This window comes from Anser anser, assembly GCF_964211835.1.
Source record: "Anser anser genome assembly, chromosome: 1".
In the NCBI taxonomy this organism is placed as follows: domain Eukaryota; kingdom Metazoa; phylum Chordata; class Aves; order Anseriformes; family Anatidae; genus Anser; species Anser anser.
Window position 1 is genome coordinate 404,781 of NC_139720.1, and position 26,712 is coordinate 431,492.

The window sequence follows — 26,712 nt, forward strand, 5'->3', positions numbered from 1 at the left end:
TTTGACTGGCATTTCTTACTTATTATAACTTTACCTACACTTCTATTCTTTAGTCTTGCTGGCTTTCTTTAGGTCTTTCCAAAGTCCTTCTTGGCAGGCATTATGTGTCTGAACATCCCGTAAGTTTTCTTGAAATAGTTTCTAGGACAACAGCAAAGGCTTCACTGTTAACTGTCCATTTTATTTTCTTATTACCAAAACTAATTTTTCTGAATTATGAAGTCCCTATGTTTTAAACTGAACACAATGGTTGTTGATTTATTGTCTTCCATTGCTTGTGCAAGATTATGAACCTACACATACAAGGGTCACTGTTAAATAATGTCTCCTAATTAACAAGATTATGAGCTATGAGATACCTGTTGGTCACTGTGAGGTCAGGAATGCATTTTCCTGTGGTGGATTCTGTGTCTGGCCGCTCTGCTGGCCATGCCTGGGCATGGTATTTGCCAGCTTGTGCAGAATTAACTGCTGTACCTCACTCCTATAGAGTTTGCTGACCCCTCTGATTTTCTTCAGCAGGTTACTGTCAGCGTCACCATCCTGCCTGGGTGGCTAGAAGCATACCCCTAACCACAAACAGGTCCCGCTGGAGCATCAGCCCATGGCGAGTCCATATTCTCTGTTGGCACTCACCTCGTTAATCTGATTTAGCTCTAAGCCTTCTTTGCGATGCAGTACCCCCTCCCCTACCAGTGCCTGCTCTGTCTTTCCTGAATGCTCTGTCTTTCTTAAATGCTTTCCCACTGTGTCTTTCTTCCATTGAGTTTCCAGTACCCATTGTATCAATATTTTTATTAAAACTAGGTATTCTGGTTCTCTTATCTTACTTCTTCGACTTCTAGCTCCTGTACAGAGGAACATAAACATTAGTTTGGGGCTTCTGTTTTCCAGTTCCATTTGTGCAACTGTTCTTTGTGGTTTTATATCTGACTTCTGCCAGCTTCTGTCCTATCTCTTTATGGCTTCACCTCTACAGCATGAATCATGCCCAAGCAGGTGCTTTTCTGCGCATGCCATTTTTCCTCCCTCTAGTTAAAGGCTCTCCTGTAACCTTGTTATGTTAAATCCCATCAGCCTGCTTCCACTGTGGTTTAGAAACAGTTTGCCCCTCCTTCACAGGTATCCTGTTTTCTGCATTTTCCCCAGTATTTAGACAGTACGCATCCTTCTTTATTACACCATGTTCTCAGCTGTGCAGTGGGGTTTTACATCCCCGCTCCTCTATCTGGCTTCTGCATGGCACTGGGGGTTATTCAGAAAACATTAACATGCAGGTCTTGGTCTTTGGCTCCCAGAAAGTTGCCTCCCACAGCTCTCTCCTGCTCCTCCCATGTCACTGACCCACGGATCTCAAACGTGAGATCCTCCCCAGAATTTTGAAGAGTCTGCCCATGAAGTCTACCATCTTACCACATGGAACATTGGTCACCATGAAGTCTGCTTGTGTTTCACCAGCCTGTTCATCTGTGTGCTTGGTAATCAGATCGACCACTCTGTAGTCTGCCTTGTCTGGTAGCATTTTCCCCTTCTCAAGCTTCATGCTTTTCTACCATGAGACTTCCCCCCTCTTCAGCAGCACCAACACTGAAGTCAAAGGGGAGAGAGCTCCACACAGAGGGACATCAGCTCATCTCCGCCTAGCTTGCAGAAGAGGAGGCTGACGGGAGGCCTGATGGCGGCCTGCAGCTCCCTCACGAGGGGAGCGGACGGGCAGGCGCTGAGCTCTGCTCTCTGGGGACAGCGACAGGACCCGAGGGAACGGCATGGAGCTGGGGCAGGGGAGGGTCAGGCTGGGTGTTAGGGAAAGGTTCTTCACTGAGAAGGTGATCGGGCGCTGGGACAGGCTCCCCAGGGCAGTGGTCATGTCACTGAGCCTGCCCGAGCTCAAAAAGCATTTGGGCAACACTCTTGGACATATGGATTAATTTTTGGGTGGTCCTGTGTGTCGCTAGGATTTGGACTTGATGATCCTTGTGGGTCTCTTTCAACTCAGGATATTCTGGGATTCCATTCTATGATTCTATAGCTGTGGCTGGACTCCACCCTAGCCTGATCTACTTACTGATTCCGTGATTGGCCTTAACTGCTTACTCAGGATCTTAGATATCTGTACAGTTTCACTTTATTCAGTTGTCACATTGTCTTTGCATTTTGCAAACTTACATGCTTATATCCGGTGCCTTTCACACTTCCAAAGCTACAAATCATGTGCACAGCTTGTCGTAAGTGATCCTTATGGCATAAGTTTTAGGGTTAGACTTTCTGGGCTCAGAGATATTAAGAGCAGTTGTACAGTGCTCCATAACAAACTCACTCCGTGTGATTTGAACAGCTCAAAATCAAGATGCTCGTCTGCAAGACGAAGTTAGTGCTAAATAAGCTGAGGAGTGAATTTACAGCACAGAAGCCAGTTTGCACCCTGTGCAGATGCTCTTCTTTGAGAGCTGTGCAGGGCTCCTGACACCCAGTCTGCCTGGCAGCCGTCTGCGTGGGGAGCGAGTGTACCGCAGTTCATATTTACGCTTACTGTAATTCTGCGCAGATAAAACCTTTGGAGTGCTCTTTGACTGTTGCAGAGTTGGAAACAGCTACAATTATTTTGGTAAATAAAGTGATCAGGGAACAGCTACTGACTGTTTTGTTAGTACCATAGAATCATTGAATGGTTTGGGTTGGAAGGGACCTTATGGCCCATCTAGTTCCAGCTCCGTGCCATGGACAGGGACACCTTCCGCTAGACCAGGCTGCCCAAATCCCCATCCAGCTTTGCCTTGGGCACTTCCAGGGTTGGGACATCCACAGTTTCTCTGGGCAACCTGTTCTAGTGGGTCCAACCCATTGCATTTGCATGGGCTTCTTCTGCACTACCGTCTCTCAAATATGAAGCCTTTAGATATCATAAGACCCAGGTGGCAGTGGAAATTGTTGTCCTTGGCATGCTTTGCTCTGCCTTGGAGATGTTTGCCATCCACTGATTTGTGCAGGAGAAGGTGTGGAGATGAAGAAAATGAAAGGCTCATGCACCCACCGAGGACTGTCATGGATGTGTCTTTCTGAAGTGTATTATCAGTTTTGTGAATCCTCACATGCTGATGTGGTGGCCACTAGACCTTTTGATACTTTCTGGCAAGGAAAACCCATTCTGAACTGAATTTAGGTCTTTACTGAATATGTTCTTCCATCGTCTCTTGGTCCATGCTCTTGCAATGTCCTCTTAAACTGACTTGAGTGTACCTGGACCGTGACATCTACCTCGTGGGAAGGAACTTCATCTCCCACTTTTGTGCTATGTGACGCTTCTCAAGCTGCATGCCTGAGCTGAGGAAATGCATGAGATGGTCTTTGTTCTGTTGTTTAACTCTCAGCTGGTGTCTCACGTTCAAGCACCCTCTCTTAGTGGGACCTCCTACTCTGGCTTCTTAAAGCATCCCATCCTTCTCTCTTGAGCCCTGCCCTGTGGAGCTTCTACCCAATGGCAAAATGTAGTAACTGTGATGCTGAAGGCTTGATTTCAACTTAGTAGAACTATTTTTACTGCCATTTTAATGAGTGTACATTTTATAGGTAATTAATTTCTTGAGCACTGTCAGTGGGCTCTATCAGGACTGCAAGATGTGGTCTTGGCCTCATGGCGATCGGCCTGTCCAGGGTCCCAAATGGTCCCACTGGTGCCTATACTGCTGTCGCCATGGCCTCGAGCAGTGTGGTGGGGCTGGTGGCTGCTACCACACCCCAGCCTCTTCTCAGCCTTGTGCTGTGTGGACATGGCTTCAACATCTGCCCTGCCACTGTTGGGAGCGACCTGGCTTTGTTCACCTTCCATGTTTTAGTGGAATATTTTAAGGTTATGAGACAAACATGCCAGCCTGCTTAAAGAGTAGTTTCTATTCAAAGAAGCAACCCCTCTAAGGACTGGGAAATTACTTCAATGAGTGATTGCAGTACAGTCAGACTTAAGTAAGTGCTTTAAATATGCTGTGCCTGTTCTTTGCTGTTCAAGTGCTAAGGCTAGTAACAAGCACTGCATGCTTTATGCAAAGTTGGTCTCACTTTGAGCAAAATTGAAGCAACTATAACATAAAATAAACCAAATGTGACTTTATTATTCCCCTAGAATGATGTATAGAGAAATTACATATTAAGGAAAAAAAATCTGCAAGTATTAGAAGTTATTAACAAAAGGATCATAATCCTCTGTAGACCAGAAAGACCACTGCAGAGTGAAAAAAATCCATGTATTGTATATAGTTTATTCACAGAATCACAGAATGGTTGAGGTTGGAAGGGACCTCTGGAGATCATCTTATCTAATCCCCCTGCTCAAGCAGGGACACCTAGAACAGATTGCCCATGACCATGTCCAGATGGCTTTTGAAGATGTCCAAGGAGGTTCTGTTCTTCTAGGGCTGGTGAGATGAGGAATAAAGAAAGCTGCCTCTGACCCCGAAAGTGTACAATTAAGAGTTAAAATGAGCAAGAAACAGGTAAGTACACCTGGGTGGCTCTAAGACACTAGGGCTGAGCAGGACTGTAGCATCGCAGTCAGTACAGCCAAAGGGCACCCATGAAAGCAGGGGAGGCAGTGGGCTGCTATGGGCAGGGAGAGCCCAGGGTGGGGGGTGAGACAGGAGAGGCAGGGGAGGTGGGAAAACATTCCCTGACGCAGCATCCAAGGGGATGCAAGGTGACCAACAGCAAGTTTGTTTAGGCTAATAAAGGGATATTGCAGGAAGTGGAGGGGGCTGTTAGAAAGAGTGGGTGGGAGATTTAGCTTTAGAAAAAAGGCTATTATTCAGATTTGTTGTCCTAGATCCAAGATGCATCATTTTAATCAAAAGAGGTCATTGCTGTGTTTACTATGTATTCCCAAACAGTCATTCCTCTGTTTTTCTTGGGGTGACACTTGCATGCTCACCGTCCCAGGTTGTGATTTGCATTATTTGGGGGTGAAATGCATTATGTAGTCTGCACTGACAGTCTGAGCACTTCTATTCAATCCCACGTTTGCAGAGCAGGGCAGCAAAAAATAGGCCGGGGCACCCCCTGTCCTACATGCACATGGTGCAGGGACCTATTCAAGCTGATCCCTCTCAGGTTCATCTTGTCAGTAACTTCGTTGGAGATCAGCTCACCAAGATTAGTGGCAGAAATTTCAGGTTGTTATTTTCTGCACAGCAGCTACTTCTCTGGACACTGACGAGGGAAAACCCAGAGGGTCCTGTTTCCAGTGGGTCTATTTCCAGTGCCAGTGGTCCTGTTTCTACCTACTGCAGCTCTCTTTATTGGCAAACCTTGTCTTTGCATCATCTTGCCAGAAGCTGGAGACAAAACTGATCCTGAAAACGTTTGGAGCACCAGGTGACGACAGAGGCCCAGGCCGAAGCCAGGTCTCACGTGAAGGTCACCCTGCACCCGTAGTAAGTGACGGATGCCTCCTGCCTGACACCACCACAACTGCAAGAACTGTCTGCTTAGACTGCTTGCATCCTGAATTAGACTGGGTGGTGGCAAAATATTTCTGGCAACAGGGTAGACAATATGCCCCTTCCCAGGTGCCTGTCTGCTAGAGGCGTCATAACAAGCCAGTCTGCCTGTGCATATGACTCACTCATGCTCCTTTTTTGAAGAAATACAGATGCGGAGTAAATGGGAATCAATTACACTTCCTACACAAAGAATCCCCTTAATTTGGCATCTGACACAGACACATCCTTCCTTCCAAGGGAATAAAATTGAAAATTAATTTGAGTCCCAGGGAAACTTCCGTTATGAGTACTCCTCCCAGCGACTCCCTGGACCACATCACACACACTCAGGTCCCTGCAATACCAGCACCAAGTGCCTGCTGATGCCAGGCAGATCCTCCTCGGCAGCCCAGGACCCTGGCAGGCCAGTCCCTGTGTATGGAGCTGCTGCTGCCACATTCCCTTTCTACTGAGGAAAAGATACGCTTCATCCCAATGCCTTGCAGCTGCTGCGGTGAAATGAGAGGTTTACTTGAACAGCAGACCCAGGAGTGTGGCTTCCTTCATTAGTGCTTAGACACACCAGTCCCAAATATTACATACAACAACATCTCTGTGCTTGTATGTTTGAGAACCAAGAAGAGAGGCTGATTTCACTGCTGGGTATGAAGAACTTGTGACTCAAGTGGCTGTGATGTTCACTGCAAGCTTCACCCTCTTGCTGCATCTCTCAGGCAGTGGCAGTGACCAGGGACAGAGCAAGGTGTACAAGTGGTGACAGACTGACTCTCTGACCTGGGGGTGTCTGAAAACAGACCTATTTGTAACTTGGCATACAGCAAAATGCCTGAAAACCTGCCTCGGGGCTGAAACACACAGTGAGTTGTATGCATGTCCAGCTGGGGAGTACATGTCCTCTAACTTCTTTTTATTAAGGAAAGGAAAGGAAGGGAAAGGAAAGGAAAGGAAAGGAAAGGAAAGGAAAGGAAAGGAAAGGAAAGGAAAGGAAAGGAAAGGAAAGGAAAGGAAAGGAAAGGAAAGGAAAGGAAAGGAAAGGAAAGGAAAGGAAAGGAAAGGAAAGGAAAGGAAAGGAAAGGAAAGGAAAGGAAAGGAAAGGAAAGGAAAGGAAAGGAAAGGAAAGGAAAGGAAAGGAAAGGAAAGGAAAGGAAAGGAAAGGAAAGGAAAGGAAAGGAAAGGAAAGGAAAGGAAAGGAAAGGAAAGGAAAGGAAAGGAAAGGAAAGGAAAGGAAAGGAAAGGAAAGGAAAGGAAAGGAAAGGAAAGGAAAGGAAAGGAAAGGAAAGGAAAGGAAAGGAAAGGAAAGGAAAGGAAAGGAAAGGAAAGGAAAGGAAAGGAAAGGAAAGGGAAAGGGAAGGGAAGGGAAGGGAAGGGAAGGGAAGGGAAGGGAAGGGAAGGGAAGGGAAGGGAAGGGAAGGGAAGGGAAGGGAAGGGAAGATTTCAATATCACAAGCAAGGCAGCAGTTGTTTCTACAACCCTTTTATCTTTCCAGAGATGTATGCTGATAGCTCCCAGCAGCTGCAGGCATGGTCTCAGTGGCCCCAACACTGCTGTTTTGGGCTGTGTCTCTAGCAGATCCATCCCTCCTCATGGGAGGTGCAGCATGCCATGGAGAAACATTCATGGCACCGTAACTTCAAGTAAAGAAATGCTTCAGGACTGAGTGTTTTACAGTGTTATGGAAGAAAAAGCATAAATATTTCCAACCTGGTGGTCCTTTGAGAAGAAATCTCTTTCCTTTGGGTTGTCTTTGGTCAGTCTTTGGGCAATGACAGTTTTAGTGAAACAGCAATTGCTAACAGAAGATCAGGATCCGAGTGATATACAGACCACAGGGAGATGGCCGCATCCATGCTGGAGGTCCTCTGGAGGGTGTCTCAGGCTGAAGCTCCAAGAGCTTGGTTTTCATGTCACTAAAGCGAGTGGTGCAGACCAGCCAAGAGAGGAGACTATGCACTTTTCTGCCAAGGCAATGGGAATTTTGTGCAAAGATGCTGCCCGCTTTGCAGCTGAGACATGTTCCCATGTCCTCTCACAGCAAAGGCTTCCTGTGAGGTTTAGGTCAGGAGGTGGCGCAGTGTGCCTGGCCTCGCACTGCACCAAGTGACAGCTGCTTCTCTCCCCTCTGGTGATACTCTGAATTGCAGTTTAGCAGCGTGGGATATGCTTCTATGTAAGTTCCCTTTCTTTGGCCTTATTTTAATACTTCAACAGCTCCAAGCAGTTCCAGTAACTTCTGGACCCAAGTGGAAGTCTCCAGGATGAACATGAGTGTTGTTCTGGTGGTCCAGGAGAAAGCAAGCTCAGCCATCTCAGTTTTGGAAGACTGTTGGTCTTTCTCACCCAGGATCTCCATTTCTAGGAGCTGCAAAGCCACAGACCTTTGGGGCTGAAAAGTTCATAGCGTCTAAAGTAGGTAGGGACAAATCATCAAGTCATAGAATGGCCTGGGTTGGAAGGCACCTCAAGGATCATCTCGTTCCAACTCCCTTGCCATGGGCAGGGATGCCACCCAGTAGATCAGGTTGCTCGGGGCCTCATCTAACCCAGCCTTGAACACCTGCAGGGATGGGGCATCCACAACCTCTTGGGCAACCTGCTCCAGTGCCTCACCACCCTCTGAGTCAATCATCTCCTGGTCAATCATCTCCTTTCACTCCTGGGTGGCACTGACTAGAAGATACTGCTGAAATGATTCATCTTTTTCTTTTCTTAATAAAGTAAGATTGTTGAAGTATTTGTCTTGATCATCAGCAGATTGTGAGGATTCACCTGAATCTTTGCCTCCAGACTCCAATGAGTGTGGGGTTTGGTAAACCTTTTGCAGCTCTCTTCAGTTACTATCTACTGTAAACTTGTCATGAATCTTTAGCAAAACTAGGCTTTCTCTCACCTTTGTTAAGAGTATCTGACAGAGTGAGCTGCATGCTAATTCACTGCAGTTGTCTGTTCCTGCATTTGCTCAACTTATCAGACAAGTTGTCCAAATTCCTGAGGACTGTGATCTTGCGGGATAGGCAGGATTAAAGGCATAGTTTTCAGAAATACCGTTATCCTCTTTGTCAACTGATAAAGCTATATTTTGTCTTTTCAATGGGGCTTTTCAAGATCTGATGGAGCAACCCAGTAATATAAAACACTTCGGGCTGTCAGGGTGGAGAGGTACAAATCCTCCTACCACTGTGGATGTTTTACTGGCTGGGATGCACACAGAGTATTTTAAAGAGTGAAGCAGTATCTGTGATTATATGAGGGGAGATGAAACCTTTTAATTAATTGTCTCTCTAGGGTTTCTAGTTCCGCTCCATCTTCTCCAGGCATGTCTGTAAGGCTGTGACCAGAGCCAGGCAGAGGTGTTTGTACTTCAAGGGATGTAGTTCTACATCCAGACTAATAATTGCAGTAAAGCGTAGGTCACTGCCCAGCAAGGAGGGTGTCTGCAGGACCTCTCCCAGCTGTCACTTTGGCAATCTTCTGCAGCCATTTGCCATGTGCCCTTGGCAGTAGAGTCTCAGCCCAGGTTTCTGAAGCGTCTTGTAGATCATGGTTCCCAGTGCTTCTTGGCCAAACGCTCCTCTTCTGAGGATTTTCTTGTTTGGTTGTTGGCTGACTCTTGCACCGTGTTGTCCTGCACTGTGTTTCCCTCGTACGGTGCAGCACCGTGCCCAGTCCTAACTCCGCTGCTGCAGAAGGAACCACCGACTGAACTCCCACTGCTCCTGGCAGATGCCAGATCTGACCCAAAGGCTCCTCAGCGTTAAAATGCTGCTCAGGCCTCTGTGCTAATTAGCAGAGCACTGGTCTCACGGCTGCCTGAGGAGAAGCAGGGAAGGCGAGTGACTCCTGTTCTCCCATTGCCTGCTTTTTCCCAAACAGAGTGAATCTGCCACTAATTGGCTCTGGTTAGCAGGTGATTGTGTTATTCTCATTTAGTTGTGCAGAGATGATCTAAGACCAGAAGTTTCTCAGCAGATTGAACTGCAAGCTAAATGAGCAGTGCTCTAGGAACTGAAAGGAATAAAAACGTTTTGTGCAAGAGCATTAGCAGTCAGCCCCGGCATATCAGCCAGAAGCCTGCCTTGTTACCTGGCTCAGGGGGCGTGTGGGGGGAGAGAGGGTGTGGGTCCTGCGCCACTTTTGTGGTTGGAGGAAGCCTCCGTGGTGAGGCACAAAGCTCTCCGAGTAGGAAACTGCCTCCTGAATTTTGAACAGAATATGCATCTTTCGGTATTTCAGGGATAACCCAGGTAATACCCTAGGCAGAGTGTCTCTGAAGATTTCTTCCATTAATGAATCCACGATTGCTCCCAAAATAGCTAACTGACAGCCAAGGAAAATTTTTCTTGACCACAAATATATGCTGGGGGCCACCCAGCTGGAAAGCAACTTGTAAGAAAAGGACCCGGGGTCCTGGTGGACACCAGGTTGATCATGAGCTGGCAGGTGGAGGGAGGTGATCCTTCCCCTCTTTTCAGCACTGGTGTGGCCACCCCTGGAGTACGGTGTCCAGTGCTGGGCTCCTCAGTACGAGAGATGTGGACATACCGGAGAGAGTCCATCGCAGTACCACAATGATGATGAAGGGACTGGAGCACCTCTCCTATGAGGAGAGGCTGAGAGAGCTGAGACTGTTCAGCCTGGAGAAGAGGAGGCTCAGGGGTATCTCATCCATGTACGTAAATACCTGAAGGGAGATGATAAATACCTGAAGGGAGATACAGAGAGGATGGAGCCAGGCTCTTGCCACAAGAGGCAGTGGGCACAAACTGGAGCACAGGAGGCTCCCTCTGAACATCAGGAAACACTTCATAACTGTGTGGGTGATGGAGCACTGGCACAGACTGCCCAGGGAGGTTGTGGAGTCTCCCTCCTTGGAGATCTCCAAAAGCTGCCCAGACATGGTCCTGGGAAACTTGCTCTAGGTGTCCCTGCATGAGTAGAGGAGTTGGACAAGTTGACTTTCAGAGGTCCCTTCCAACCTCAGTCTACAATTCAGTGATTGAAGTATGAATCTTTTCACCATATATAATGCTTTTCTCTGAGATGGTCTTATTCCCAGACTTTGAGATCCTGTTTTCTGGGGAAGTCTTTAATTGGCTTACAACTCTGGGTACTGCAGAAGATCTAGGAAAAAAGGGTCTCAAAACCTTTCCAACTCTTTCTATGGCAGACAAGCCCTGAAAGTGAGTTGCTCTCAATGATCCTTGTGGGTCCCTTCCAACTTGGGATATTCTATGATTCTGTGAAAGTGTCTTAGCATACACCAGAATAGGGAGAAAAGCAGGTACGCTGCTGTGTTTCCTTGTTGAGAACACGTGCATGTGATATGGTAGCACAGAACTCATATGCTCATTGTCTCCACATGGCTTTGAGCACTTCTCTTTCTTTTCCCCAGAGAGCCCATCAATTTGTCCAGGTAGGACATGGAACGGTGCCATGTTCTGTTTTCTCCTGCTCAAGCTCTTCATCTTTTTAAAGATTAATTAAATACCCATTGAAACCAGAGAGGGTGTGAGTGGGCGGGAGTTATACCTGTGGGTTCAGGCACCCTCAATAGGCTGGTAAAGTGGGGCCAGCCTGGTCCTCACTGGGTCCGCCTCCCCACACGGTGCTGCAGACATCAGCTGAGACTTCACCAGGAGGTGAGCAACGTGAGTTCATGTCTCCTGAAGCAGAGAAGCCTTTTCAAACTGGACTCACCAAAATCGGATCTCCTGTATCCTATTGAGTGGATGCTCCCATTAGCTGGTCTTAGCTGGAAGAGCTGACCTTTCTTACACTGTCTGATCTTCTAGGAAAGCTCTGAATCACCATTGTTTCTTTGAAAGTACCACCTCAGGAGAGAAGTTCAAAGTTCAGCATCTAAAGCAGAATATAGATTTACTCTCTGCAGCTTAGAGTAAAACATATCCCTCCCTTAAATGGGGAGTGTGTCCACGTTCACCTGTCTGCTCAGAAGTTTTGTTAGATGGTGTGGGTGGACATCCACTCATTGTGGTGTTTTCAGAAATTGTTTAATTTCCTGGTTCTCCCCAGGTGTGGTGCTGGGGCAGCATGGGTCCCTAGCTCAGGCTCTGCATTTCTTCAGGCAGTTCTGAAGCAGCAAAGTCATATTGGTAAATCTGTGCTAAAGATCCTTGATTTCTGCTTATGATAAGGAAAAATTGTTAGAACTTGTGTAATGGTCCTGGGAGTTCGAACCATCTCCAGAATCTGTCGTGACCAAAATCAAAATCCCATCCAAAGAGCTGTTTGTTTGCTGCAAAAGACAGAGCAGTCAAGAACAGCTTGGTGACCTCATTGGTGACTGCATTTCTTGATACACAAAATCTAGTAGACATCATCATTGTCTGAAGTTAGCTTCTTTCTCAGAGACCCCTTGGGGCAAAATAGGTACTGAATGGAATAAAGGGAGACCAAGACAACAACTTCTGTTTCCTTGTGCATTTTTCTGCCAATGCACCCTGGCTAGTTTGGACTGCTTGGATCGATTCCCTGCCCTTACCCTCGGCTGGTGGCACCTGTACCACCCGCCCAGCCAGCAGGAAGCAGTACATGGCTCTGGGATGCTGCTGGGGATCCTGAGTACTCATCTGAATGCTGGCAGCTGTTCTTGGCACATCTAGAAATGGTGGTGGGTCGAAACCTGTGCTCACTGACAGACTCCATGTGTGCCCCACTCTCCAGGGTGCACTGGCTTAGGAGGTCCAGACACAGGTTTTAGAAGCAATGAACCTGATATTTTCTTGAGATGAAATTCAACAAAGGCAACTGCAGGGTCCTGCACCTAGGGAGGTGCACCAGTACAGGTTGGGCACTGACCTGCTGGAAAGCAGCCCTGTGGAGAAGGACCTGGGAGTCCTGGTGGATAGCAGATCTACCATGAGCCAGCATTGTGTCCTTGTGGCCAAGAAGGCCAATGGTATCCTGGGGTGTATTAGGAAGAGTGTTGCCAGCAGGTCGAGGGAGGTGATCCTGCCCCTCTGCTGAGCCCTGGTGAGGTCTCACCTGGAGTACTGTGCCCAGTTCTGGGCTCCCGGTACAAGAGGGACACGGAGTTCCTGGAGCGAGTCCAGCAGAGGGCTGTGAAGATGATGGGGGGACTGGAGCATCTCTCATATGAGGAGAGGCTGAGAGAGCTGGGTTTGTTTAGCATGGAGAAGAGAAGACTGAGAGGGGATATTATCAATGTGTACAAGTATCTGAAGGGTGGGAGTCAAGAGGATAGGGCCGGACTCCTTTTAGTGGTACCCAGTGACAGGACAAAAGGCAACAGGCACAAACTGAAACAGGGGAAGTTCTGGCTGAATATGAGAAAACATTTTTTACTGTAAGGGTGACAGAGCACTGGAACAGGTTGCCCAGAGTCTCCTTCTTTGGAGATATTCAAAACCCACCTGGATGCGATCCTGTGCAACACATGGTAGGTGACCCTGCTTGGCAGTGGGGTTGGACCAGATGATCTCCAGAGGTCCCTTCCAACTTCAACCATTCTGTGTATGATTCTGTGTGTGTAGAACCAGTCTGTGGTTCTGTATCTGTCAGCCACACTTAGAGTAACAGTTTGAAACTCCAGAACAGCAAAAGAACAGCATTTCTTCCAAAGGACAGAACAGCAAAAGCGTTTCTTCTTGAGGAGGCTGAGGGGAGACCTCATTGCGGTCTACAGCTTCCTCACAAGGGGGAGTGGAGGTGCAGGCACCGATCTATTCTCTTTAGTGACCAGCAACAGGACCCGAGGGAATGGTGTCAAGCTGCGACAGGGGAGGTTCAGGCTGGACATCAGGAAGAGGTTCTTCACTGAGAGGGTCGTTGTGCGCTGGAACAGGCTCCCCAGGGAAGTAGTCAAGGCACCAAGCCTGCTGGAGTTTAAGAAGCGTTTGGACTGTGCACTTGGTCATATGGTCTGAATTTTTGGGTAGATCTGTGTGGTGCCAGGAGTTGGACTCAATGATCCTTGTGGGTCCCTTCCAACTCAGGATATTCTGTGATTCTATGATTCTATGACACATAGCAAGTGTCATAATTGAGAAAGAGTGTTTGGTTGTCACTCAAACGCTTTCTGAAAGTACCAGGTTATAAGGACTTGGTGGAGTTTATGATACTGCTTGTGTGATGGCAAAATCTGTCTTTTACCCGTACATCATAAAGTACAACTCACAAATGAGGTCACTAGACAGTGCTGAAGCACCTGCGGCACGGCATGCACTTGTATGATCCCTCCCATCACAGCTTTGGCCATAGATGGCTCCGAAAAGGTTTGTACAATGAAATTGTCTGCAGGTACCCAGTCAGTGCTGAGCTGTATGTGTGAGAGCACACAAATGTTCTCAGAGTATCATAGGCTTGAGGAAGAGTGGCTTGAAAGCTACCTGGCAGAAAAGGAACCTGGGGTGCTGGTCGACAGCTGGCTGAAGAGGAGCCAGCCGTGTGCCCAGGCGGCCAGTAAGGCCAGTGCCATCCTGGCCTGTATCAAAGACGGTGTTGCCAGCAGGACTGGGGAGGGAAGCGATTGTCCCTCTGTGCGCAGAACAGGCAAGTATCTCAAGTTCTGTGTTCAGTTTTGGGCCCCTCACTGCAAGAAAGTTACTCAGTTGCTGGAACATGCTCAAGGAAGAGCAATGAGGCTGACGAAGGAACTGGAAAAGAAGACACATGAGGAGTGGCTGATGGAACTGGGGCTGTTGAGTCTAGAGTAAAGGTTGCAGAGGGGAAACCTCATCGCTCTGTACAACTACCTGGAAGGTTGCAGCTCATCAGTCTCTTTTTTCAGGTAATATGTGATAGGATGGGAGGAAACAGTCTCAAGTTGCAGCAGAGAGGTTTAGATTGGATACTGGGAAGAATTTCTTCATGGAAAGGGTGGTTAAGCGTTGGAACAGGCTGCCCAGGGAAGTGGTGGAGTCGCCATTTCTGGAGGTACTTAGGAGATGTGTGAATGTGGCACTTAAGGACATGGTTTGTCAGTGGACTTGGTGGTGTTAGGTGGATGGTTGGACTTCATGATCTTAAGGATCTTTTCCAACCTAAACAATTCTATGATTCAGAGCAATGGGAGTAGTTTACAAAGCCTTTCTATCATGCTCAAAGTAAAAGAACTCCAATGCCAGAGGCAACTCATTAAACAAACAAACAAGCAAGAAACAGTCATACAGTTACTAGGAAGGGCTAACAGATTAACTGCAAAGCTACCAAATACATTTTGTTCCTGCAGGGTTCATTTATAGTATGTTTTGAAAGAGTTAGGAAGCTCCCCCATGCAAAAAAACCTTTCTGTATCCTAAAGCAACAAAAGAAAATCTGACATTCGCTCTCAACAGGGAAGAAATTCACGATCTGTAATAGATACTTTCATGATAATGTGCAAGGCACCTTAGTATTTTCACTGCCTCCCGGAGATATACAGAAATGTGGCAAGACAAACCTTAAGTTATTCCCACAGCTCTGGCATAGCCACCTTGGCTTGGGTCTGCCACATCCCCCGGTCCTGCCGGCACAGCTCATGCTGTGACAGCAAAAGTTGCAGCGTCTGTAAACCACTGGCTGTGCTCTCCAAAAACCGGCGTGCTTTCACCTCCCACCTCATGTGCGCCACCAGGATGGGGGCAGAAAGTCTCCAAAGAAGGAGTGCCATTTAAACCTAGAGTGAGAATCCTTCAGCCAGAACTCACCTGACAAAAAAGCGATTCTCTGATGATCGGCCCCTTGAGAGTGCATGCAGAGTGAAGCAGCTGTCCATGGTATTTGGGACTGCTTGATGTGTTTGAAGTAATAGTGGTCTGTTATTATGGTCTGTTAATTTAATTCACTGGTGGTGGTTGGAATGTGCCACCAGCCTATGGAAGGGAAACCCGTGTCCTCCCTCAGAAATGCCTGTCTTTTTAAGGGGATTATTCTCTCTCATGAGGAAGCGCTTCCATACTGGGACCCAACACCGGCTTCTGATGGAGGCACCCGGTCGGATGCTTAGGTCTTCATCACTGTATCCAGGCACAATTGAGTCTGAACGCTTCTATGGCTAAAATATCTGTAAGAAGTGTGAGACATGGAGTCACACATCAAATCCATCTCAAATATCTATTTTCAACAGATAGAGCAAGTGTGAGGCCTCATACATTTGATACAAAGGTGTGTGCCATCAGGTTTTCTTGCTGATGTGTAGGCTTGTAGCAGTGTTTCTTGAGCACTCTTTTGTTTGAAGGAGAATCAAAGCCGAGCACCTTCTCAGTGAGCAGGTGTACACAGGTGTACGCGTTCCAGGAGGAGCGTCATGTGCAGAGTGCTCAGCCTCCTTGAGGCTCTTGGTGAAGCATGCAGAGGAAATCCAGTTTCAGTTCACTGGCTTCCAGAATAGGTTGCTGGTTACAGGGACAGTGTATGACAGTAGGAGGAGGAGTCCTCCATCTGCTATTGAAGCTCACTCGAACCAGAAGCATGCCTCTTGTCAGTGTGCTTCAGATGTAAGATGCCTACATCTCTAACTTATTTACCCAACATTGTTCTCTGGTCAGTGCTGTGAAATCTGATTTGCGGTTCATATGGACAAATTTCAGATAAACTGCCAACATGGGGAAAAGCCCTGTAATCACCAAGGGCAGGATATCTGTATGGAAAAAGAAAGGGCAGCCTCTCTTTCAGTGACTACATTTAATTTGAGCTGCCCCCACTTGGCAGCCCCGTGGGGAGCAGCCTGCTCTGGCGCTCAGGCGTTTTGCCTGCGATGTCCTTTGTGTCTCGGAGAGGAGGAGGATGTGGGCATTGCGCTCGGTGAAATCACCATTATACACTGGGGACGTTAAGAAGCTCCTTAGCTTCTTAATAAACGCTGTCGTGGTAGTGTTTGTTTTATTCATAATATACAAGGTGTCCTGGCTCCAGTTCAGAATTAAGCTGTGGATCCAGCAGCGATTAGCTACAGCTTAGCTAGGCAAAGCAAAGGAAGAAACCTGCTCCTTCAGGCCTCGAGGTGCCTCATGGCATAGGGTGATAAAGTAGGTGAAGAAACACATTGTCAATTCATGTGGAAACATGCCAAGAGATTCTCCACACTGGACTGATAGAAAACATAAAAACGATTCTGTGTGGTTTTTCTCACATTTTCCAGTTGGGAATATATATAGAAATGTTCCTAGAGTAAAGTCTGAACCTGGAGCAGCTGCATGACTGACACAGATCTCTATCAAGTAAGCATTAACATGAAAAAGGATTAAACTAATTAATATTCCTTAATTGAAATTGAGCCTGCCAAAAAACAGACCAAACAAAAATGGTAGTATTCTTTGAAATTATTACACAACTTGTTATAAATGTACTTTCAATATAATACATGTAGGCTTCTGAGACATTTTGACTTAATAACTTCTTAACGATTTAAAAATGAATGTGCTACAAAATCAATATGGCAGATATGAACTGGATGGCAAGCCACATAATTAATGCTTCCTCAATGCAAGTGCTAAAGAGGAGTCATGGAGAATTTGGGCTGTCATTTTGATCTTCATGGCATTTGTGCAAGGACTGGCTCTTAGTCCAGGGGTGGTATTTGCAAAGAATGACAGCGCTGGTGCTGTGCTGAGAGGTGGGCTGGCTGCAGGGAGCAGTCTGGGGAAGTGACACGGCAGGATTGGGATCCTGCTTGCAGACTGACTCATGAATGCGAGGGTCTGCGTGAGCAGCACTGCAGTCAGCGCAGCTGGAGGGATACGCAGCTGCAGCAATCCCACTGTGCTCGGGGCCCCGCTGGCCGCACCAGCAGCCTGGGCGCTTGCGCACACACACCTGCGTGCAAAGCCCCCCACGTGAACGTCTTGTGCTGTGGGCTGGGCACCCCTGGGTCAGTGTGAGCATGCAGCGTGGTGCAGAGCTGCAGCATCCAACAGCCTCTTTGCATTGAGCAAGTATTTCTGGGAGCTGCCTGCAATACCTACATTTTCTGCATGCTTCTCGTGACTGTTTCTAAAAACATGAAGGAGCCTTTTAGAGATCTGAGCTGGTCTTTAATATCTCTGCATTGACTAAATCATGATACTGGAGTGACATTTAGAAGTATTATAAGGAAAGGGTAGCTATTTATTTCTTATTAAAGTATTTTTTCCCTTGAGGGACTATAATGCAGCGCAGTACTGAAGCACTGCTTCGGGGCTGAGGCCGGCAGGTGACCCAGCACACATCCCCGGTGTGACGGTGCCTTCTACTGAAGCTTTGTGCCCGCGGACAGCAAGTTTGATGAGAGGGCCCGGGCAGCGTGCTGATGAGCAAGAGGGGAAGCCGTGCCCCTCTCGCTCATCAAAAGCCGTGGGACAGCTTTTCCCACTGCAGCGGCCGCTCCCCGCCCCGTCTCCACGCAGCACCGCGCGGGAGGGCCGCAGGCGGAGACCCCGGGTGGGGCCGCGCCGCTTCCCCACCCACAGCCCCGGCGGGGAGCCGGGCTGCGCTCCGCAGGCCCAGGGGCGCAGCACGGACGGCCCGGGGCAGCCCCAGCTGAAGGTGGCCCCGTGGCCCTGGGAGAAGTGGGGAGCTGGGGAGGATGGGTGCTAACGAGCAGGGTCCGCAAGCGCCGGGCAGGGGCCGCAGGCATTCGGCACGAAGCTGCAAACACGGAGCACGGAGTAAAACGCGGGGCGTGGGGCTGCAGGCGCACACCGGGGCTGCACGCGTGGGGCGCAGGCCGCAAAGACGGAGCGCGGGCTGCGGGCACGGGGCTGCGGGCGTTGGGCACGGGGCTGCGGGCGCGGGGCAGCCGCGGGCGGCCGGTGGCGGGGGATCTGTCCGCAGCGGGGGCCAGCCCCGAGCTCCGCCGCCGGCCCGGCTCAGGTCGGCAGGTGGCAGCCCGGGGGCCGCCCCGTGCGGGGGGCGCTGCGACCCCCCGGACCCCCGCTCGCGCCGCCGGACCGGGAGCGGGGCCGCCCCCCGGCACTGCCCCCCGCGGTCCCCCCGCGCCGTCCCCGGGCGCTCCCCCCGGCAGCTGCCCCCCGTCCCCGCTGCCCCCCCCCCCACGCCCCCTCCGGCCCGGGGCAGCGCGGCGGCGGCGGCCGCCGGGGGGCGGCGCGGAGCGCGGCGGCGGCGGAGGAGGGAGGGAGGGAGGGAGGGAGGGAGGGAGAGGCGGCGGCGGCGGCCGGGGTCGGCGGAGCCGCGGCGCGGCGGGGGCGGGGGCGGGGGCGGCGGCCGGGGGCGGGGGGCGGGAGGCGGCCGGGCCGGCGCCGTCCCCGTCCCCGCCCGCAGGGGGAGGAGCCGCCGGCGGCGGCACCTGCCCCGGGCCATGGTGCGCGCGGCGGCGGCGCGGCGCCGGAGGGAGCGGAGCGCCGCGCGGGGCGGGCGGCGCCGCGCCATGGAGCCGGCGGCGGGCGGCGGCCCCCCAGCCGCAGCCGGTGCCCGCGCCCGGGCGGCGCCGCGGCGGCCGGGGCTGCGCTGAGCCCCCCGGCCCCGGGGCCGCGCCGAGCCCCGAGCCCCGCGGCCGCGCCGTCCCCGCCATGGCGCAGCCCGCGGGCCGCGGCGGGCCGAGCCACGAGCTGCCGGGCATCAGCACCGTAACCTACGTCTTCGTTTACAGCCCCGGCGGCCCGGCGGGCCCCCCCGGGCCCGGGCCCGGCCCCGAGCCCGCGCCGCACGCCGCGCCCGCCCCGCTGCGCGGGCCCAAGCGGAAGCTGTACAGCGCCGTGCCCGGCCGCAAGTTCATCGTGGTGAAGAGCTACGCGCCGCAGGGCGAGGGCGAGATCCAGCTCAACCGGGGCGAAGCCGTCAAGGGTGAGTGCGGCGGGGCCGGGCGGGGCCGGGACCGCGACGGGACGGGGCGGGGCCGGCGGCAGCGGAGCTGGGGGCGCCCCGCGGGCTCTGGACCCCCGTGGGGGCCGCAGGGCCTGGGGCCCCGGGGCAGCCCCGGGTGCGGGACTCCCGGCAGGGCGTCGGTGGGGCCGTGGGGGGCTCCGAGCGGGCGCGGGGCCCTGGGGTCTGCCCCTTCGGTGGGCGCGGGTCTCGGCGCCAGCCCTGCGGCACGGGGCGCTGGGGCTCCGTGCTTGGCTGGGGCACCACGGAGAGGTTGGCGCATCGCGGAGCCCCTTCCAACCCGGCCTGACGTTGGCTTTACACCTCGGGAGTCCACCCTACGCGGCCCTGGAGTGGGTCCCGCCGTGGGGCAGGCTGCAGGGCGCTGGCTGGGGCGCGCAGCCCACCGGTTACTGCGCACCGCTGGGGGTACGGGCAGCGGGAGCAGCGAGGAGGAAGCTGGCGAGGAATTGCTCTCTAAGCAGAACTCCCAACCACCTGCACCGTGGAGCCACGGCGATGCAGAACTGTTGGGGAGATTAGAGGTTTAGAGGGATAATGGGATTGCCCATTATGTTGAGAAGACTTCTTGAAAGGCATGTAAACCCCCGCGGTAGGTCAAAAGTCAGCTTCCAGCAGACAGGAATAAGAAAAGACTTCCTCTGCAAGCAGGCTAATTCCACAGTTTTTCACAGAAAGTTTAAGGATCTTCTTTTCTTTTCATCTTCCTGCCTCCACTTTTTTGCTGATGCCGCTTACAATACGGACTGGAGCAGTCACTAATCTGACTAGTTGCATTAGCCGTAACATGAATCTGAGCTTGGGATACGGGGCTTGCTGTTCCATGTTCTGAATCACTAGTTCGGAAGCGTGTTAGACTGCATGTACATCCTGTGCTGAGGATGCTGAAAACCTCACACAATTCCTAATCTCTTCAGACATTTGTATTAAGTAGGTGGTCCTGATGCCAATCCTTAGTAGTTGCACCAGAATCCTAATTCATGTATTCACCTGTAATTGTTTGCATGTCTTTTTCATATGGTCTCCAGAGAGAAGGCAAGTTGTGGGACACATTGTGGCGAGGAAAAGAGGACTACAAGGGGAATGCATCCTCTGAGCTGGAGGCACTCAGCTGGCTTTCCTAATTTGTGGCTGAGAAGGCTTAATAAGAATTGAGGATCACTTTAGTGACTCGTTTGTAAAAGATCTTAAGGCAGCGTAGATGGGCAGTGCTTAATTATTTACTGCTTTTGTGATGCTGATTTATTTTTACGAGGATAGGAATATTGACATCATTGGACTGGGTGTCCTGTCTTTGCAGGCAGGTAGAGTGATGGGTATAAATGGAAACCAGCAGCAGGACCAGAAATGCTGCAACTGGTACTTTGTCATGTTTGGTGGGCTTGTGTGTGCCGTTAGAAACGAGGTGATCTTCAGTTGGTGGGAGGAACGCTCTGGCACCCGATCTGTGGGATAAAGGAGCTGGGGCAAGTGAAGGTCCCTGAGGTGGTGCTGGAGTTTGGCTGTGAGCTAGCAAGGGTGTCAGCGTGTCCACAAACAGGCAGCAGCCCTGAGAGGTGTTGGGAGAGAGTGGTTTGAGATAGTCCCCTTTTCATGGCAACGCACTACAAGAAAGCTGGAGAGGGATTCTTTATTGGAGAGTGTATTGATAGGACAAGGAGTCATGGCTTTCAACTAAAAGAGGAGAGATTTAGATTAGGTATAAGGAAGAGATACTTTACTATGAGGCTGGTGAGGCATTGGAACGGGTTGCCCAGAGAAGCTGTGGATGTCCCATCCCTGACAGTGTTCAAGGCCAGGCTGGAAGGGGCTTTGGGCAACGTGGTCTGGAACTAGATGGGCTTTGAGGTCTCTTCCAACCTAAGCCATTCTATAAAGAGCAGGGCAGCTGTTGTGTCAGCCTGGGCGAGCTCAGATTGGGCTCCTGAAAAGGATGCACCAGCATGTGGGGGCTAACGGAGCCACCCAGCAATCTGGATGCTGGGGCGCCCTGGAGGGAATGTTAAAGTGTGGTGCATTTGAGCAGAAGAGCTTTTGGGGAAGGGTGGGAGCAGGTTTGGGGAATGTTATCAAAGAACTGCTGGAGGCAGTTCTTAATGAGAGGGGGGCTGTGTCTGGGGAGATGTGGAGTGTGGGGAGCTCTGTGAAAGTACGATGTGAGGGAGGAACGTGTCTGAAAGCGCAGGTCTGAGCGAGGGACTTTCCCATGGCACGGTTCTGCTGTGGGGTGGGAGCTCTGCAGGGAGGGCAGCGCTGGGCAGGCAGAGGCCCCTTGGGACAGGAGGTCATGGGCATGGAAGCCGTGGTAAGACCAGTGTCTCTTAGCCAGTGTTAGTGAGGGGGTTTGATAGCCATCAGTTTGATCCAATGAAATTCAGTGGTTTCATATGGTAGGGCTGCAAGGAATTAGTATCAGAGAGGAGAATGGCAAAACGTCTGACTTCTCTTTATCTTGAGAATTGCAGAAAAGAGAAGAGTTTGACGTGGAGTAACATGAGTACCTCTGTCTTGCGTGAGCCACAGGAGGCTTTGTGTATGGTTCTGTTTGAAGCATGACTGTGTTACAAAGGAAATGCTGATTGTTGGTCCTGGAAAAAAGGCTGAGGATCCGCGAACATTCACCAAATGCTGTGTTCAGAAGTTGTGTCCCTTGTTAAAAGCAAATTGACTCCTGTGAAATTCTGCTTTGTGTTGATGTTAAGCATGGGTCTTGTGCTAGATTTGATGGTTGCACTGGATCCCATGCTGTGTGGTGGATTTCCTTGGGAGCTTTCAGCAGGAGTTGGTTTGGTTTCAAGAGCACGATGAAAGTTAGGGTACATATCTTCACTGTACAGAATAACCATCCCAGTAGCTATTGGATGACAAAAGGCAATAATCAATACAGATACTTCATTTGTAAGATAGCAAAAGAATGCAAGTAGAGGAGAGTCTGTCCTTGATCTGCTTGTTACTGATAATGAGAAGTGAAATGAGATGTGAGAGCCCCAAGCAAAGGGAGAACCAGTAGTCACCAGCCTTGAAATCACAAGGTCACAGGCAGAAGTGGCTTGTGGGCAGGGTGCAACGAGGGGATTCAGTCACCAACCTGGGAACTAGGGGAAAATCAGGAACATTATGAATATGCTGGTTTGGGAGTCTCATTTCTTTACACTTTGTGATTAGGCTCGAGCAACTGTTACCATATGTATCCAACAGTAAGTTTTCCTATGTAGTGTGGTTCCTTATTGACATTCTCTACTGCAGTATCTAAGCTAACCCTGTGTGAAATAAATGGCAGTCTGAATTTCTGTTGGCCGTGGGTTATGCTTGTGTTGAATCTTTATCATAGTAGTTCTTAGTTGTGCTGGAGGTTGCTTAGATAGAGAGGATTATTTCAGTTGTGAATAAAGTTGTTTTTGCACAATGAAGGTGTTTTTATTAGAGGAAGGCTTTGTGGGCTTTGTTTGATGATCAGGCAGCTAGTTTCCTCTGGCGTTTCTTTATCCACGCAGAAATGGTTGGGAGAGACTGCTCATGTACAGTTCACTCAGGGCTATGGGATCTGTGCCGTCCCGCAGGAAGGCAGTTGTTCTGGCATTCAGATGCAGGTAGTTAGAGACCGAATCATTAATAACTTGGAAAATTAAGCCAAAGTTTTACAGTTTCCCCCCAAACTATCTGTGACCGTGGTGATTTAGAGCGGCAGGGTGACAAACAGCTGCCTTCTGCGTTATTCTCGTTCCCAGTGTTGGAAGAACAGAGATGGAGCTCGAGTCTTGTGGTCAGTGACTCGGGTCCCTGGCTCTGTGTGGCTTTGCCATACAACTGCCTGTAAACTGGTTGTGCTTCACGTGTAAACTGGTTGTGCTCCACCTGTAAATCTACTGAAGCTTCCCTTCTGCTGGTCTGTTTGGGAGGCTGCTCTAGAACCTTCTGCACTCCATACTTTGTCTCATTTGTCTCATGTGTGTCTTAGACACAGCGGACTGTGTGATCTGGCTGTGAGACATCAAAGGTGCTGCGACCACGTCCTTGTTTAGAAAAAGGAGACTGACTTTTCATTTCTTAACAAATGAAAGAACTTAGCTACGGGTGCTACCTGCTAGCCTTGTTTTAGTGATCAGCCAAGTAGGAATCCCAGCGTGGCTGTGGCTCTGATCAAGGGTTGTGTGCAGGGCCTTCAGTGGTGCTGGAGAGCTGTGTCCCACCTCCTGCCACAGGCCGTTTCCTTGTGCTCCTCGTCTCTCCGGTCTCCTCGGCCTGAGCCGCTCTGTCCTCAGGTGCTGGTGGGCAGAGCGCTCCCCGCGGTAGCAGGCCAGGCCAGGTGTCCTTGAGGGCCTGTTGCCCCCTGAGGCCACAGTGCTTGGTGCTCGCAGTTCCCTTGTAGTCCTCGGACGCAAACCATTCTCGCTTTCCATCTGAGGAACTCCTTGCAGTCCTGAGGACTGAAATGCACTGAGAACTCTTTGACCCCAACATCATGAGTTTGATGAGAACAGGACTGTGGGAATGGATGAGTGCTGTTTGGGTTCTTGGCAGCCCTAAGTTCCTTGGAAGTACTTAGAATTATAGAATATCCCGAGTTGGAAGGGACCCATAAGGATCATCGAGTCCAATTTCTTTGGCACCAGTGTGGATCCCACCAGGCCTTTGGACAACAGTGGTCACCTTCCCTCTGTGTGCTGGAGGGGAGCGATGGCAGACAGTGGCGCAAAGCAGTCCCCATCCCACATCATGTTCCTGTGCATCTCCTTTGCCTTGGCTTTACCAGAGGCCCTCTGCAATGAGCACGGCAGCCTTGAACATGCTCTGGCGTGACTTGGCGAGGCCTTGTTTTGCAGCCCTGTACAGGACATTCTAATTGGGAGGCCAAGGTCATGTGCTGTGGGAGCTTGGGCACTGCTTCTGTACTGGTTGTCTAGTGGTCAGTATTTGGAAATTAAAAGATTTTTTAGGAATAATGAGAGCTTCTTGAGACCAAGTTAAATTATTTTGTCTTGCTAGAAACTTTGAAAAATGAGTCATGGAAGAAAAAAGAGAATAAGGATTGCTTATGAAAGTCAAAAGAAATGAACTGAATAAAACCAAAATGTCTTAGGGATCTATAGAAACTCGTTTTTTTGAAGAAATGGGGATTTTGTTGTGTATATGTAGAACTGCATGGCCAAACCTGTGGTGACCAGGTATAATCTTGTTGCCTTTCAGGCCAGTGGGACACAGTAGTAGTGTTTTCCTACCATAGGCTTGTGTAATTTCTCTCCTAGGCCTGAGCAAGGTCTTGTCGCTGTGTGTTAATTTGTCTGTAATCAGTTAACATGAGGGTCTCCTGAAAAAGTCATGGTAAGCCCATGTTTGTTACCTGGCTCGTGCCCTGAAGCAGGAGAATATATGGTCCCTGTTTTGAGATTGTTCTCCTAAGGCAATTGGGCATAGGCAGCTGTTGTTTCTCTTCTCTTCTGTTTGTTTCAAACTATATTTCAAACCACTCAAACCTTGTTGAAGAAATTTGTCCTGCATGCGGAGGTCTCGAGGCCAGTCTTCTTGAACTGTGGGACCGGCGGGTGGGCAGAGCAGCCAGCTGTCATGTCATCGAGCCTGGCACAGCCGTGGGGCGGTCTGTCTGTCCGCTGGCCCAGCAGCACGAGGGCTGGCGTCGTGCTGGGCAGGGGGCTGCTGGTGGGCCTGTGGGAGGGGGGCTTCCCCGCTGCGGCCACAGGGTCAGCACGCTCAGTCTCATCCTGCCTGGTGTAACTCCATCTGCTCTCGTTTTCTATATAAATACCTGACCTCTTTCTCATCCCTGCTGTGCTCTTCGTGCCAGTTGTCGTACGACAGGGTGTTATGTCCGATGTAGGAAAGTATCTGATTTTATTGGTTTATAAATGTTACTCCTCAGTTTGTGTTTTCTTGTCCAGATGTTACGTGGAAGTTCTGTCTCTTTGAAATTCCACTTACCATCTTATATATTTGTTTTGTACCTGCTTAAGTAAACATTGTTTTGCCATTAATGTGCCTCATTCTTTAAATCTGTTCCCGCAGTTATGTTTTGTTTATGCCTCTGATCAACCCTTTAGGTCTTCTCTTAAATGAGTTTGGTTTCTGTTACGAATAAATAGATCTTTGTGATTACAGTCTTGGGTGGCATCCTGATGAATCTTGCATCGCTTTGGGTTAAGTGATTTAAGATAAAGAGAACATGGAATTTATATACACTGTTTTGCTTTTTCAAGGAAAAACAACCTTCCAAAGTTTAGAAATACTAAACGTATATTTTTAGCTTAAGCTATGAACCATACACCGCTTTCCTCTCCTTCTGCATGTTTATTCACTTCTTAAACGTAAGACACGAAGATGACTGTACTTCATCGCTGGTGTTTCTTTGGAGGCGTTGCATACACTGCGACCCAAGTTGTAACTGTTCCACTTGTTCCAAGATTATCCTGTAACTTCACCCTCCCATTTATTGAAGGGAGGGATGACGAGCTGGGCTGCGTTGGGAAGTCACAGCATCGAGCTCTTCAGTGCTTGCTCTTACAACATTGTGTAGCTCCACCTGCGTGGTTGTGCTGGGTTAGCTGTTGTGCTCCTGAAGAAGCTTTTGGTAGAACAGCATTGGCCTGGGCCCTGCTGCCTGAAACGTCCCGCCCGGATAGTCGGTACTTGGGCAGCCCTAGGCTCCAGGGGGGAAAGCACTTTTTAGTCGGCAGCCTCTGCTGTTCGGAGCTGGCTGCGGGCCTGTGGTGGCTTTGAATTATGCCCACTACTGCAGCATAACCTAGAAGGAAAGAAGAACAAAAAGCTGGGGTAGGAGTGTGGGGGTTTTAGCTCTGAGGATCCTGCTTTCCCGACAGCTGCAGGTGATCAGCAGGCTGTGGGATACTTGCATCCACCTGGGCAGCCCCCAGCACTGGTGGCAGGTTTGCACATTTGGGCTCTGAGCAAGTGCCACAGATCCCACAAAGCAGTGAGGCACGTTAAGACAGTGGGAGGAGGGGAAGGTAGCTTATTGGATTCTTATAAAAATTTCTGAAATGCTGTTTATGGTCTAATATCGATCAAGAATTAAGAAAAAGATTGGGGGGGGGTGTCTATTGAGGACAATGCAATAGAAAGAAGTGTCAAAATTTACTTAAGTGCAAAGACGAAATGGAGATTCCCTGGGGACATGCAGAACAAGTAATCCCTCTACGATTATTAAAGCTGCCACCAGTTGGCATTATAAACTCTATTTTTAGTAATCCTAAACTATGGCTAGAAAAATTGGTCTGGCCTAAAATTTTCTCACTCAAAGTTTAATTGTTTGGCACACTTGGGCTTCTGCAGTGTAATCTGAAAGAATACACATGCTTGCTTGGCAGAGGAGGTATTTCTGTGCACTGCACCAGTGCCCCGGCACGCAGGGCAGGGAGTGCTCCAGGAGGGCGCAGAGCTGATGCTGCAAGCAGCAACCCCAGCACGATTCCT

At 49.9% G+C, this 26,712-nt stretch overlaps 1 protein-coding gene across 11 annotated transcripts in view; it reads left to right on the forward strand.

Annotated features, from left to right (window-relative positions):
* The window catches only part of SHANK3 (SH3 and multiple ankyrin repeat domains 3), a 389,687-nt gene that overhangs the window by 168,834 nt on the left and 194,141 nt on the right, over positions 1 to 26,712 (forward strand). For all 11 annotated transcript variants that reach the window (XM_083835493.1, XM_083835500.1, XM_083835499.1 and 8 more), the window contains one exon: positions 19,034 to 19,227. In XM_083835493.1, the coding sequence (XP_083691619.1) occupies positions 19,034 to 19,227 (194 nt within the window). The remainder of the gene's footprint in view (positions 1 to 19,033; positions 19,228 to 26,712) is intronic.